The 16,610-nt window shown below is 41.3% G+C and overlaps 1 protein-coding gene and 1 long non-coding RNA gene across 4 annotated transcripts in view; both read right to left on the minus strand.

Annotated features, from left to right (window-relative positions):
• LOC308332246 (protein NLRC3-like) overlaps window positions 1–16,610 on the minus strand; it is a 30,193-nt gene that overhangs the window by 5,919 nt on the left and 7,664 nt on the right. The window contains exons 1-5 of one of the 3 annotated variants that reach the window (XM_080788020.1): window positions 12,749–12,856; window positions 4,346–4,459; window positions 4,056–4,169; window positions 2,468–2,595; window positions 450–2,259 (exon numbers count right to left, since the gene is read on the minus strand). In XM_080788020.1, the coding sequence (XP_080644146.1) occupies window positions 450–2,259; window positions 2,468–2,595; window positions 4,056–4,169; window positions 4,346–4,459; window positions 12,749–12,816 (2,234 nt within the window). In that variant the 5' untranslated portion in view covers window positions 12,817–12,856. Of the gene's footprint in view, window positions 1–449; window positions 2,260–2,467; window positions 2,596–4,055; window positions 4,170–4,345; window positions 4,460–12,748; window positions 12,857–15,592; window positions 15,707–16,610 lie in introns of those variants that run through there. The other 2 variants (XM_080788022.1, XM_080788021.1) reach the window with 2 other exon arrangements.
• Window positions 8,699–10,897, minus strand: LOC308332257. The gene is made up of 4 exons (XR_013965691.1): window positions 10,860–10,897; window positions 10,544–10,576; window positions 10,386–10,433; window positions 8,699–10,091 (listed from the first exon to the last, which is right to left on the minus strand). It is a non-coding gene; the product is annotated as an uncharacterized lncRNA (long non-coding RNA).

The raw sequence follows: 16,610 nt of genomic DNA on the forward strand, positions 1-16,610 counted from the left end.
TTGAGGATGGACCCTACAGATCATATCACACACATGGTCCTTGGAGGATGGAGGATTAAGTGACTCCATGGCCTTTCCCTCTAGGTCAACTTTGTACCACTTTCAAAAGCTTTGGCTGTTTTTTATATTAAAAAAATACATTACTCGCTTTGATAATTAACCAGACCTACAAGCTGTCAATGTGTTGCGATGCAAAGCATTGTATGCTTATAGATCTGTGAGTGACACCTTTCAACTTCTTCTACTGAGTGCTTTCACCACAGTGAAACGGATTTAACGTTGGCTGTCTTTTATGGTTTTAAAAGGGGCGTGGAACAATGAAGACAATACACACAATACCACAAATCACTATTTGAAATGCAGACAACTTTTATGCCAACCTTCATTTATAATTATAGTGTTAACTGGTAGATTGACTCTAGGATGTTTCTATTCACTTGACTACTAACCGAGCCTTTCTGCAGTTCCTCACAGCTGGGATCAGTCTCCTTCGCCCCTCCTCTGATGTGTTGTATTTGTCCAGGTCCAACTCTTCCAGAACCTCCTCTGAAATCTGCAGCATGACGGCCAGAGCTGAACACTGGATCTCAGACAGTTTCTCTGTTCTGTTATCTGACTTCAGGAACCGTTGGATCTCCTGATGTAGTGAGTGGTCGTTCATCTCCATCAGACAGTGGAAGATGTTGATACATCTGTCAGAAGAGACATCATCACGAGTTAACATCATCTTCAGGTTCTGGATGGCTTCCTGGATCTCCTCTGGACTGTTCTCTGTCTGACCCAGGAGACCTCCTAACAGACTCTGGTTGGACTCCAGTGAGAGGCCATGAAGGAACCGAACAAGTAGATCCAAGTGACCATTTTTACTCTTCACAGATTTATTCATAGCGGCTCTCAGGAAGTCGTAGAGGAAGACACTGTTGTAATCATCATCCAGGAATGTCTTCAGTACCTCCATGTTCTTCTGTGTGAAACAGTGGAACAGGTAGACTGCAGCCAGAAACTCCTGGATGCTCAGATGAACAAAGCTGTAGACAGTTTTCTGAAACAGCACACTCTCTCTTTTGAAGATCTGCGTGCACACTCCTGAGTACAGCGAGGCGTCGTTCACATCAAGACCACACTCTTCCAGGTCTTCTTGGTAGAACATGATGCTACTTTTATCCAGGTGTCGAAACGCCAGCTTGCCCAGATCCAGAAGAACTTCCCTGTCAGTCTCTGTGAGCTGCTGTTCAGTCCCCTTTTCTTTTTCTTTCTTTTTCACGTCATGAGTCTCATCATACTTCTGCTTCTTCGTGTTTGTCAGAACTAACAGGAAGTGGCAGCACATCTCAGTCAGGGTCTTGGGCAGCTGTCCTATCGTGGTGTGTGTCCTCAACATGTCCAGCAGAACGGTAGCAATGATCCAACAGAAGAGTGGGATGTAACACATGATGTGTAGGCTCCTCGATGTCTTCAAGTGTGAGAGGACTCTGTCGGCCAGCTTCTCTTCACTGAATCTCTTCCTGAAGTACTTCTCCTTCTGGGGGTCTGTGAACCCTCGCACTTCTGTCACCATGTCAACACATGCAGGAGGGATCTGATTGGCTGCTGCAGGTCTGGTGGTTATCCAGAGGAGGGCAGAGGGGAGCAGATTCCTCTTGATGAGGTTTGTCAACAGAACATCCACCGATGTCACTGTGACATCAGGGATGATTTCATTTTTGTCGAAGTGCAATGGAAACCTGCTTTCATCGAGGCCATCAAAGATGAAGCAAACTTTCCAGGCAGCGAGCTGCTCTGCTGTGACCTTCTTTAATGTTGGGTGGAAATCATGGATCAGGTTGAGAAGGCTGTACTGCTTATCTCTGACCAAGTTCAGCTCCCGGAATGAAAAGGGAACCAGGAGATCTATATCTTGATTCTCCAAACCTCTTGCCCAGTCCAGAGCAAACTTGCGCACAGAGAATGATTTTCCAATGCCAGCAATGCCTTCGGTCAGAACACTTGTGCTGGGTGTCTTTCTGCCAGGGAGGAGGATCTTAAAGATTTTACAGCAGTTGATTGGTTCGTCATGGAAGGTCTTCATTTTGGAAGCTGTTTCAAGCTGTATAACCTCATGTTGGCGATTAACCCCTTCACTCTCTCCCGCTGAGATGTAGAGCTCTGAGTAGGTGCTGGTGACGGAGGTTCCAGACTCTTCCGTCATGTCGTCTTTCCCTTCATCAAGACTAATCAGACTGTCCTTATAATCGTTCAAATCATCCTGCAGAGTGACATCTGTAATGAGAAGAACATTTATGTTTTAAACATTTACGTTCATTTATAACTTTATATCTTTACGGCACACAATTTGTTAAGAAAAACAGACAAAAGTAACGACACAATATCAGTTGTTTAGTTTATAGTTGTTTCGCTTCATTATTTGCACTTGAATATAATTGATACAGACAATAGTTTCAACATCACATTTTTTAGCATATTTTACCTTGTCCAGGTGTGGTTTGACTTGGTGTCTTCAGTCCAGGTGTGGTTTGACTGGGTGTCTTCAGTCCAGGTGTGGTTTGACAGGGTGTCTTCAGTCCAGGGTTCTGCTCAGTCATAACACACCTCTCTCTGTGGACATGCATACATATTTAGATCCACATTGGAGCTACCTGGTAGATCCCCAAATCCATGACTGACTGATTGATTGATTGATTGATTGATTGATTGATACTTTCATCTTGGATTGGATAAGTGGCTCATAAATCTATGTATTATACCAATTATCACTTGCATGACTGTAGTAAGACCAGTAAGCTGACTTCTGGTCAAAAAGACCTTTATTTCCTGCAATGACATTGGCTACTGTCTCCGCTTGGAGCTCCAGACGCGTTGACACCTTCTCCGCCCAGCGGGGTAGAGCCATTCTCTCCCATGGGGGAGAAAGTGTGACAGCCTGACAGGGGTCAGTTTGAACCAAAACGAACGGGCAGAGATGAGTATGCCTAAATTCATGTTTACAAAATGTTTAAGATGAACAAAAAAAGAGATTTTAATTCAATATTTAGGAAAAGACATGGAAGGGGAACCTTCTGAGAGCTTAATCGAAGGCAAAGCTAATCAAAATCTCAAAATGGATCAGAAAGACCTCACAGAAAGGGGCGGATTTACTGTAGGCAAAGGAAGGCAGCAGCCTTACTTTGCTACGTTTCTGCCTCCCCTCCGACAACCGGATATTTAACCCATTCTGACCTGAGATCAGATTCATACGAGGTTTCCACTGGACACACACTGGTCTGATTAACCCATTCTGACCTGAGATCAGATTAAAAAAATGTCAGTCGTTCTTCGATTTTTCAAAAAATAGCAGACCTACAAGCTCTTAGCGCGCCACTCGGTGGCGCGCTATGAGCTTGTAGATCTGCTATTTTTAAATAGATAAAGCATAACATAGTGCTAACACCAAAATGGGTGCCCGCCCAGAATGGGTTAAATGATATGGCCTATAGGCCGCCGCCTAGCCACTGCAAGGCCGACAGACAGTGTATCAGACAGAATAATTCACTTATTCTCTCTGACACGTCCTGTGTGTCTGGAGGGGTTTTCTATTTCAGTCTTTTCACACTCTGGTGTGAAACGTGTCTGCCAGGTGCCTGCACAGTGCACATGGCATCCCCACGACATATAAACACCACGCACACGTCCCGACCTCATTCTTCAATTGATTCTTCAATTGATTCTTCATTTGATTCAGAGACATAGCAATAGCACTGGAGAAAGAAAAAGGTTTGTCTAGGGCAATGTGAGGACCCCGATGTGAGGACCCCTAAACCACAGTGTTTAGTGTTCTAGGGATAAACTAAACATAATGTGCCCATTGTGCCACGAAAAATAGCTTCCAATAGCTTGTTATTTTTGCGCCAAGGAGGTATGTCTCAATATCGCCCCGAACAGCCAACAAAAGACATCTCCCTCCCACGGTGCACCAGTGAGTGAAGCGCAATCTATTCTTCGTCGTACAACGTGTTCCGCGCTGAAAATATCTGATCTACAACCTGTTGTGCATATTGTGTATAGGAGGATTCACATACTGTGTGTGTTGAGGTCCAGGTTCATTGCTGAAGTTAGGAGGTTCACATTTAGAGCCGTCACTCTTCATAGACACACAGCTGGGTGTCGGAGACTCTGGTCTGCGGTGAACACTTCTAGAATAACATAAATGTTTATATTATTATCATGTGAATTCAACTTGTTCAATATTTGTACGTTCTCAGTCGCCACAACTGATTTCAATAATTTGTAAGCACTCATTCCGTCACGACAATTATTTATCTGTTATGCCTTAAATTGTTGTGTATATTGTGTAGGAGGATTCACATACTGTGTGTGTTGAGGTCCAGGTTCATTGCTGAAGTTAGGAGGTTCACATTTAGAGCCGTCACTCTTCATAGACACACAGCTGGGTGTTGGAGACTCTGGTCTGTGGTGAACACTTCTGGAATCATATAAATGTTTCTTATAATGAGGGTTCCAGCAAGAATCTTGAGAACACATTTGTTGACAGAAATTCTGCCAAACATCTTTCTTTATAATGTTATCAAACATTTAAAAATCACAAATCACACGCATTGTCTACCAGTCATAGACTACCATTGTTATCACATTCTGTATTTGTCATTCATGTAATTCACATTTTAATGATATTCAGAAAGTGTGTTGTAGAACAATCATAATATGTAACGTATCGTATTTGCAAAGGTGCGCTGTCACAATGTTTTCATTATTGTATTATTATTATTTATTAATATGTGATTTTTTTTTACTGAGGGACTGCCATTGGATTATTTTTCGTTTTTTTCATGTCATGTGAAAGCAGAGAATCATAGCTTCAAATTCACACATTGGTTGTTCAGTTTGACCCACCAGTTTCTGAGATATGGGCCCTCATTTATCAACCGTGTGTACGCCAAAATATGGGTGCACACCGAAATTACCGACATCTTCGGCATTTACCATTTCCGGCAAAGCTTGAAATTGAACTTGAGTTGGACAAAAAGTCACGTCTGGTCGGCAGCTGGCGTACGCTTTGTCCTTGGCTGTTTTTCTGTCGTACACAAGCGGAGCAGCATTGTCTGAACTGCTGACACGCTGTCACAGGCATCTAAACATATGTTTTCACTCCTAAAATGTTAATATAAAACGGTATGTGTATGTAAAAAAAAAGGGAGAGATTTCCAACTTTACAAGTAATTAAAATCGCGCAATTAAAAACAATATAACATGTTTACAATGTATTAGTTTGTGCTTAATCAACCAGTGCTTTACTGGCCTTGTTATGCGAACGCACTTGTGAGATGATTTGGGAGGGCATGCAATGCCAGTGATGCGGCATATGTGATTATAATATTATTAAAAAAAGGCATAAATAGACTGCACGCCTTTATTTCCAAGTGACAATGACAAGCATAGCTTGCCTATTTGCAAGTAGCAGGCTATAGGCGTAAGGGGCTTAATCATTCACCATTTAAATAAGTGCTTTCTTTGACAGTTCAGATAAAAGCAAGATCATTTTCGGGGGTCGGGAGGACGGGACCGCGGCGTGCGTCGCCAACACATACCAGCGCAGGCGGCAAGCCTTCATCCATATGTTTGTGATTCGTTCATCAATGATCAAATCACTACATAAACGTTGATTATGACTGCCTTGACGACATGATAGCCTATCTCTCATGCAGGCATCACTGAGTCACCCACAGGACTTGGTGGACTTGGACTTTGGAATGGGTAAAATTAATATAGGCCAGCCCAAACGTATTCCATTCATGGCGATGCGATGTCGATGTGTCATGTAGGTGCGTGCGTGCGTGGACATGACAGCAAGGCAAGAGAGGTGAGAGGGAAACAGACAGGGTAGGCCTACAACTTTATTTAATTCATGCAGGTGTTCGTTCTTTATTTATTTAACAACACACCAGTTAGTTGGGCTTGCAAGTTGCGTGTGCGTGCAGCGTGTGTGCGTCTGTGTGTGTGTGTGTGTGTGTGTGTGTGTGTATGAGAGAGGGGGGTGAGGCGGGCAGAAAGGCACGGTAACCATGGTTTCCAGATCGTATAGCAGTGGTTCAGGTCGCATAAACGAGGGCGAGGCTTGATTTCATAGGGCGTGCCAGATAGATTTCAGCCGTCACATTTATTAACGTCGGAACGAAATTAAGGAAGGATCAGCTGTTTGCGATCACTTTATAAATGCCGTGGCGACGTGGGTGTACTACGAAACCTGCACTTGGATCTGTGGCAGATTTTACACTCGATTGATAATAATGGCTTATAGAGTAATGTCTTGCAGAAAACAGACTTGAAAGGTTCACTTCTGTGGTCTCTAACATTACACCTAGCTACATGTTTAAGCATTTATTTCATATTTACATGTCGATTTCAGCTCTGACACTTATTTCAGACATGCTCTAGTATTTGAAGAGTCTGCCTGTGCTATTAACTCGTTTTGGGGGGGGGGATAAAACGTTTTTCTCCTCTGGTGTAAAGCTGGAATTTGCACGATGGCATGCAGGCTCTCAGTCAAATCTGGTCACATATTGCATGCATCATTCCTGCCGGAAGGAAACCTCATAACTCCAGTTTTTAGTTGTGTTATGTATTGTGTTTGCATACATCAGTGCTATTGAACACCCCTTTACGTCTGTGTGTTGTTTCGAAAATATTGAACCAATATAAAGTATAAAAAGATGCATTGGACAAAACCCCTTAACTCCATTGGACCCTAAAACTAACTCCACCACCTCTCCCCCTCTCATGCAAGTAATTGACAATATCTAAAAACACCAGCACAGAGCACAGTGCAGTACAAGACTATGTACAGACTATGGTGTAGCACAGGGATACTCAAATAGATTTACCTGTGGGCCACATTACAAAAATGGCAAGGGGCCAGGGGCCAGTAGATAAAATTACGACATTAATGATACTTGATAACTTCTCTCTTTCAATTGCTTTATTTTCGCAAAATGTATCAAAGTACAATGTGCATGCACACAATATGTAAATAAATAAATGTGTTACATTTTCTTGCATAAACACAAAGAGCTGTTTCACAAATGCACAAATTATTGCACATAACATGAGTAGCTGTTATAATAACATAATAACATAACATGAGTAGCTCTTTGCCTGCTTGCCTGCCTGCCTGTCTGTCTGTCTGTCCATGAGTAGTTATTTGTCTGTCTGTCAATGAGTAGCTGTCTTACTGTCTGCCTGTCTATGAGTAGCTGTCTGCCTGCCTGTCTATGAGTAGCTGTCTGTCTGCCTGCCTGCCTGTCCAATTGTCCATGAGTAGCTGTCTGTCTGCCTGTCTGAGTAGCTGTCTGCCTGCCTGCCTAATTTTCCATGAGTAGCTGTCTGTCTGCCTGTCTATGAGTAGCTGTCTGCCTTCCTGCCTGTCCAATTGTCCATGAGTAGCTGTCTGTCTGTCTATGAGTAGCTGTCTGCCTGCCTGCCCAATTGTCTATGAGTAGCTGTCTGTCTGTCTATGAGTAGCTGTCTACCTTCCTGCCTGTCCAATTGTCCATGAGTAGCTGTCTGTCTGTCTATGAGTAGCTGTCTGCCTTCCTGCCTGTCCAATTGTCCATGAGTAGCTGTCTGCCTGCCTGTCCAATTCTCCATGAGTAGCTGTCTGTCTGCCTGTCTATGAGTAGCTGTCTGACTGCCTGCCTGTCCAATTCTCCATGAGTAGCTGTCTGTCTGTCTGCCTGTCTATGAGTAGCTGTCTGCCTGCCTGCCAGCCAGCAAGTTGGTTAACAGAAAATAAATTGTTATGGCTGAGTAAAATAAAATGCAATAAACACAATTTGCCTGAAAATAGATTACCCATAGCTATGACCTTTTTCATGAAAAAAAATGAGTAGTGATATGGCTGACTGAGTAAAATGAAACAATCTACCTGAAAATAGATAGCTATAAGTGAAGAGCAATTTCCGCAATTTCCGCAATTTCCGCAATTACAATTTCCGCAATTTCCGCAATTTCCATTTCCGCAATTTCCATTTCCACCATTTCCGCAATTTCCGCAATTACCATTTCCGCAATTTCCGCAATTACCATTTCCGCAATTTCCGCAATTTCCATTTGCACCATTTCCGCAATTTCCGCAATTACAATTTCCGCAATTTCCGCAATTTCCACAATTTCCATTTCCATTTCCAACTATTAATGGCAGCTGGGTTTCATCATTCAAATAAAATAGAATTCTGTCCGTTTAGCTATAAAATTATGTCAGGGAATACCCAGCTAGCAAGTTATGGCGCGCCGCCTGCGGGAGGCGGTCGCCGCGCGCCGCCGATCGTGTCCTCCGCCGGGCGCGTCGCACGATGTGGCCGCGTCGTTCTTGATCAGCGTGTGCCGTGCGCGCCGACGCGCGTGTAGCCGGCGCCCCGCTTCTCTGCCGCGACTCGAACGTCAGCTACGACGGCAGCAGCAGGACAGCGTGGAGCTGTCTTATGACACCCCCCCCCCCCCCCATATGACCCCGCACCCCTCGATCCTCCCCCATGCTCACCTCCCTCCCACATATTTATAGAAACATAATAAAGCAGCAAATGTATACTTAATTTTGTTTCTTTATTAGGAAAAAAAAAGGTTACAATGAAATCATTTAGGCACATAGAAAAAATATGTAAACAACCAAGTTTAGAATACAAGTGGTTGATTTTTATGTCATTTTGCTGAGAATGCACTTTAAGACCACTCTGAGAACCACTGGCTTCTAAAATCTATAAAACACCAACTTTCCTGAAACCACCAGAACATGTTGGATAAGATTGTGTCCACATTTCCACAGTTTTCTGAAAAACCTATGTTTCTATATTAGTGGTTCTCAAATTATGTTATGTCAAGGACCCCAGAAATATTATGAAATTGGCCGCAGACACCTACAGTATCTGAAAATATGTTGTTCCAGGGACTACCCAGAAGCAAAGATGAGTTTAAAAACGTTTGCTCTGAAACAATATATATTCAAAGATTTGCACATTTTCAGGATAAAACTAAATAGCAGACCTACAAGCTCGTAGCGCGGTCCCTGGAACAACATATTTTCAGATTGGAGTAAATCGTTTGAACACCAATGATACAGAAACATCTAGGCTTTTCAGAAAACAGTCATACCATTCAAACACTTTAACCATAATTTTAAAAGCTGTTAGATTGTTGGCAGATTTACAAGCTCACAAGCTTGTAGATTTGCTAATACTAAAATGTGGCCCAAACACAGTGAACGTTTTAACTAAAATCTGCGAGGATTTAGAAGACATTTTGTGGAATCAGTTCAAGTTTAATTTCTATAAAACACCAAGTCTATTCTGTGTGGAGTTAGTTATGTAGGCCCAGTAATGTTGCAATAACAGTTACACAGCAATAAACAGAACACACAATCGAGATTCACCTTTTGAGCAAGAAATCGTGCAGCATACATTCAAGAGTCCATTTGGAAACCCCTATAGCGGTGGGTTTGAACCCTTTTCATGCCAAAGTTATTCACCATTTGAGCCACGGACCACCATTTGATGAGCTGCCTGCCGTGCCTGTCCGTTTCCTTCCTTTATGAAGCCTGACTGGTGGTGGCCGCCAGCAGAAGTTCCAAAATGCACCCTGTCCAACGTCTCCGGCTCTCAGACCCCAGGTCCCTGTCACTGAAGTCCAAGATCCCCTGGTTTTAGCCACTTTAACCATTATTTAAAAAGCTGTAAGCTGTTGAAAACGAGTTTGTAGATTTGCTAATTTTGAAACATCGTGAAAATGTGGCACAAATCTGTAAATATATATTATTTTGCAGCAAATGTTTTAACTAAAATCTGTGAGGATTTAGAAGACATCAGTTCTCAAGTGTAAGTGCTTAAGTCTTTAAAACACCAATTCTCTTCTGAGTGGAGTCAGGAGTTTCTGAGCGTAGCAATGTATGTATGTCCCCATGTCTGTATGTCCGAGCACGGAAAGCTGGGTGCGTTCCTTGAGGTCTGGATGTTGCGTATAGTAGAGGGTCAGGGAAACCCGACTGGTGGTAGCCTTTCCAGCAGAGGTTGCATTTGAAGTCGATAGGTCTTCCTCCAGCGAAAGTTCGTCTGAAATCACAGAATTAATTAAATAAATTATTGTGGGATAACGTTTTGATGGCTGTGCCTTAACCCATTTAGACCTGAGGACGCATCTGTGTCGCCTCATAGGTTTTAAACATTATTTTAAAAGCTGTTATCTGTTGAAAAATAGCAGATCTACAAGCTCATAGTGTGGCACAGAGTGCCACAGTACTCATCATAATACACCTCAGTCATTTAAAATGTTATGATGGTAACAATGGTACACAGTTACACATTGTTGGGTGCCAATTTTCTGTCCTTGGTAAAATGAACAATTACCTTAAATTAAAGAACGATGTCTCAGCTCTGTACAGCATGTCACCTTGTCTGTAAAATGAAATCAAATTCAAGTCAAATTTCTTTCAAATGTAACAGCAAACTTGAGGCAAGAGAGCTTGTAGCATGCAACCTTAATTCAGTGGTAGAAATGTTCTTACCGTTTGTACGCCCAACAGATCCAAGTCCTGTGTCTGAAATCACAGTAACAACAAAATGGTAAACATTGTATGTACATAAAAATCAATTTGATGAAAACAGAAGATCTACAAGCACACAGTGTGCTGCGAGCTTGTAGACCAGCTATATTCAGCATGCAACCAAGTGTAAAAATCAGGCTTAGAATAAAACAACAAAATGACTAAAATGACAAAAATTAAATCAAAATGTGTTGTAATTAGACAAATCTTTATTTGCAATTGTGGCCTAGCAAAGTTCCTTTAGAGGAGACAACAGAGAGAAGAGTAAAAGAAATACCTGCATGGCAATGCTCATTTTGGTCACTGCATCTGCACCTATAATAGAATAACAAAAAAAGTCTGTTTTAAACATTAGCCTACTATGTGATATTTTTTACATTTGCAAGACAGACATTTGACGAAGATTTAGCCTTGCAGACCCCACATACACACAGACCCCATGCTGTATTGATGTGGTACCATAGGATAAGTTCTAAAACAAAGAATGACAAAAAATGTGATTTACAGCTAAATGCTGTTTATGTAGTCTACACAAGCAACGTATCAAATCTTATCTAATTCGAATAATTGTGTTTAAGGACTTATCAACACAATAAGAAGTTACCTGTTAAAATAGCATGAGTTATACGTTTGCTAATGCTAACCTTATCCCCTCGTCCAAACAATAGATTGCCCAGGTAGCTAGGCTAGCTAGCTAGAGGGAAACATACACAGATACAGATCGAAACGATTCTAACACGGGCAATTACACTACACACGGTAGATATCGGATATAAAAATACACTGACCTTTCAACTGAATTTCTCCGGAGAAAAACTGTGTAAGAACTAATATAAGCATTTGTTGGAGAGTCTTGTCTTCTGCGACTGCCTCCACCCCCGTACGTCGATTCAACAAAAACAACAACACTGCAATGCATGCCGGGTAAAGCCTCGGCTCCAGGCTAGGCCAATAATTATTAGTCTGCAGGTACATATTATTATTATTATTATTAATAACAACAACAATAATAATAATAATAAATATAACCGCAAGAAGAAGAAGTAGAAGAAGAATCCACTTAATTATATTCAATAGTTAAAAAATTATGTATTTTATACATATAATGCACATCCTTGTCTGAGAGAGAGAGAGAGACGGGCGGGGGAGGCAAGCCTTACGTCAGCGTGAGGAGGGACTGTAAATCGCTGTAAATTCACGATCGCATTAAAAAGTAACTGATCGCGGTCGTTTGACGCGCGGACAGCGGGGGGAAGGCCAAGCCAGCCCGGGCGTGCTACGCTGTGAAGGCGACAGCGGGAGGCGGTAGCTAGCGGGGAAATGTTAGCTGGGTAGGGATACACAGTATATGTCTTTCATTTGCATTGCATCTCCCCCCCCCCCCCCGCCCAAGCTTTTATTTCCGTTCGAGTAATAGTACAACTCTAATAGTATTACTTATAATAATGTAATTAAAGATAACTTCATTCAGATTTATTTATTTTTATTTCATTTTCCAGATTTTTTTCTTTTTTCTTCTTTTTTTTAGATTTTCATTGGTGGGCCAGTCATAATGGTCCCACGGGCCTGATGTGGCCCGCGGGCCTGAGGTTGAGTATCACTGGTGTAGCACATGCACAGGTGCATGATGAGAGGAAGTACAGTACAGTGCAGTATAGCCTCCTGTGTGTCTGGAGGGGTTTGAGTCTTTTCACTCTGGTGTGAAACGTGTCTGCCAGGTGCCTGCACATGGCATCCCCACGACATATAAACACCACACACACGTCCCGACCTCATTCTTCATTTGATTCTTCATTTGATTCTTCAATTGATTCTTCATTTGATTCAGAGACAGCAATAGCACTGGAGAAAGAAAAAGGTTTGTCTAGGGCAAACTTATTTTCGATGTGAGGACCCCTAAACCACAGTGTTTAGTGTTCTAGGGATAAACTAAACGTGTGCCTATTGTGCCACGAAAAATAGCTTCCAATAGCTTGTTATTTTTGCGCCAAGAAGGTATGTATCAATATCGCCCCGAACAGCCAACAAAAGACATCTCCCTCCCACGGTGCACCAGTGAGTGAAGCGCAGTAATGCCTGATCTATTCTTCGTCGTACAACGTGTTCCGCGCTGAACATATCTGATCTACAACCTGTTGTGCATATTGTGTAGGAGGATTCACATACTGTCTGTGTTGAGGTCCAGGTTCATTGCTGAAGTTAGGAGGTTCACATTTAGAGCCGTCACTCTTCATAGACACACAGCTGGGTGTCGGAGACTCTGGTCTGCAGTGAACACTTCTAGAATAACATAAAGAGAAAGACAGAAAGAAAAATCTTTCTTGATAATGTTATCACACATTTAAAGATCACAAATCGCGCCCAAATATTGTCTACCAGTCATAGGCTACCATTGTTATAACTCGACTGTCGACCCGGGTCTACTTGGTTTTAATGTGATGCATCATGCACGTCCGTTTGTGGTGTCCATTTTAGATGGTCTGTGGAACAGACTTCTGGAATCATAGCAATGTTTCTATAATGAGGGTTCCAGCAAGAATCTTGAGAACACATTTGTTGACAGAAATTCTGCCAAACATCTTTCTTTATAATGTTATCACACATTTAAAAATGACAAATCACACCCATTGTCTACCAGTCATAGACTACCATTGTTATCACATTCTGTATTTGTCATTCATGTAATTCACATTTTAATGATATTCAGAAAGTGTGTTGTAGAACAATCATTTGTAATGTATCATATTTGCAAAGGTGCGCTGTCACAATGTTTTCATTATTGTATTATTATTATTTATTAATATGTGATTTTCGTTACTGAGGGACTGCCATTGGATTTTTTTGAATTTTCGTTTTTTTCATGTCATGTGAAAGCAGAGAATCATAGCTTCAAATTCACACATTGGTTGTTCAGTTTGACCCACCAGTTTTGGAGATATGGCTTATAGAGTAATGTCAAAACAGACTTGAAAGGTTCACTTCTGTGGTCTCTAACATTACACCTAGCTACATGTTTAAGCATTTATTTCATATTTACATGTCGATTTCAGCTCTGACACTTATTTCAGACATGCTCTAGTATTTGAAGAGTCTGCCTGTGCTATTAACTCATTTTTTGGGGGGGTGGGGGGGGGATAAAACGTTTTTCTCTCCTGTGCAGTGCAGTGCAGTGCAGTGCAGTGAAGCCTACAGCCTCCTGTGTGTCTGGAGGGGTTTGAGTCTTTTCACTCTGGTGTGAAACGTGTCTGCCAGGTGCCTGAACATGGCATCCCCACGACATATAAACACCACACACACATCCCGACCTCATTCTTCATTTGATTCTTCATTTGATTATTCATTTGATTCTTCAATTGATTCTTCATTTGATTCAGAGACATAGCAATACAGCACTGGAGAAAGAAAAAGGTTTGTCTAGGGCAAACTTATTTTCGATGTGAGGACCCCTAAACCACAGTGTTTAGTGTTCTAGGGATAAACTAAACGTGTGCCTATTGTGCCACGAAAAATAGCTTCCAATAGCTTGTTATTTTTGTGCCAAGGAGGTATGTATCAATATTGCCCCGAACAGCCAACAAAAGACATCTCCCTCCCACGGTGCACCAGTGAGTGAAGCGCAGTAATGCCTGATCTATTCTTCGTCGTACAACGTGTTCCGCGCTGAACATATCTGATCTACAATTTGTTGTGCATATTGTGTGTAGGAGGATTCACATACTGTCTGTGTTGAGGTCCAGGTTCATTGCTGAAGTTAGGAGGTTCACATTTAGAGCCGTCACTCTTCATAGACACACAGCTGGGTGTCGGAGACTCTGGTCTGCAGTGAACACTTCTAGAATAACATAAATGTTTATACAGTATTATTATCATGTGAATTCAACTTGTTCAATATTTGTACGTTCTCAGTCGCCACAACTGATTTCAATAATTTGTAAGCACTTAAGACGGAAAGAAAAATCTTTCTTGATAATGTTATCACACATTTTAAAATCACATATCGTGCCCAAATATTGTCTACCAGTCATAGGCTACCATTGTTACAGTATAACTTGACTGCCGACCCGGATCTACTTGGTTTTAATGTGATGCATCATGCACGTCCGTTTTTGGCGTCCATTTTAGATGCTAAATATTTAGCGTCAAAGCTAAAATGAGGCATTGCTCTATAGAAAACGCCAATGTTCTAATCGGGATCACCGGATGATCAGAAAAGACCAACGAACATCGTGCATTTGGTCAAAACCATGGAGAGCTCCGTAGATTTAGAGTAATTCAGCTTTTTAGTCCGCCTGTATACCAGAAGTGACTGGCAGTGCGCATACGCAAAACTGGTCTAGGATCGCTGAAGAAGGAAAGGCCAAGCAAAAAAGAAAAGAAAACAGCGATCCCGTTTGATATCAATAATAAAGCTTATATGACGGAGCGTTCCACCAGGAGCAGTTGACAGTTGGATTTTAATTGGCGGAACGTTCCGTCACGAGCAGTTTTTGTGTAATGATATTCAGGAAGTGTGTAGTAGAACAACCATTATGTGATGTTTGCATATTTGCAAAGGTGCGCTGTCATAATGTTTTCATATTGCCATGTGCATTATATATTAATATTGAATGCATGCATTGCAGTGTATATTGATTGATTCTTTATTGCAGACTCAGGGGAATCCATATCACAGTACAACACAATAGATAAAAATAATAATAATATAGAAAGAAAAATACAATAAAAATAATTCCACCATATTCAGTTTCGAACATACAGACAAGTTCGCCAATGGTTCCACAGTCTGGAGGAGAACCTGACAGAACTCCGTACCATGTTAGTGATGACATTAATGATGTCATTTACTGACTCAGATACCCTACACATGAATTTGTACATAAGATTGCGTAGCACAGCAGAGCAGGTGGGAACCCCAACACTGACAAACATTTGACTTGCACTGGAGCTTCTTGGAGCTCTCAGAAGCAGCCTCATATACAGTCATGATATTGTGTAGGAGGATTCACATACTGTGTGTGTTGAGGTCCAGGTTCATTACTGAAGTTAGGAGGTTCACATTTAGAGCCGTCACTCTTCATAGACACACAGCTGGGTGTTGGAGACTCTGGTCTGTGGTGAACACTTCTGGAATCATATACATTTTTCTTATAATGAGGGTTCCAGCAAGAATCTTGAGAACACATTTGTTGACAGAAATTCTGCCAAACATCTTTCTTTATAATGTTATCACACATTTAAAAATCACAAATCACACCCATTGTCTACCAGTCATAGACTACCATTGTTATCACATTCTGTATTTGTCATTCATGTAATTCACATTTTAATGATATTCAGAAAGTGTGTTGTAGAACAATCATAATATGTAACGTATCGTATTTGCAAAGGTGCGCTGTCACAATGTTTTCATTATTATATTATTATTATTTATTAATATGTGATTTTTTTTTTTACTGAGGGACTGCCATTGGATTATTTTTCGTTTTTTTCATGTCATGTGAAAGCAGAGAATCATAGCTTCAAATTCACACATTGGTTGTTCAGTTTGACCCACCAGTTTTGGAGATATGGCTTATAGAGTAATGTCTTGCAGAAAACAGACTTGAAAGGTTCACTTCTGTGGTCTCTAACATTACACCTAGCTACATGTTTAAGCATACATTTCATATTTACATGTCGATTTCAGCTCTGACACTTATTTCAGACATGCTCTAGTATTTGAAGAGTCTGCCTGTGCTATTAACTCATTTTTTTGGGGTGTGTGGGGGGGGGGGGATAATGATGCATGATGCATGATGAGAGGAAGTACAGTACAGTACAGTACAGTACAGTACAGTACAGTACAGTACAGTACAGTACAGTACAGTACAGTACACACTACATAGTCTGACAACCAATAGTCAGACCCCCCAACGGCACTCAGTTCAGATGGTCTGATTTTAATTAGTTAAAGATAATATATATATATATATATATATATATATATATATATATATATATATATATATATATATATTAAATTTGTTAC

This window comes from Protomyctophum bolini (genome assembly GCF_963924005.1).
Source record: "Protomyctophum bolini genome assembly, chromosome: 17".
Taxonomy (NCBI): domain Eukaryota; kingdom Metazoa; phylum Chordata; class Actinopteri; order Myctophiformes; family Myctophidae; genus Protomyctophum; species Protomyctophum bolini.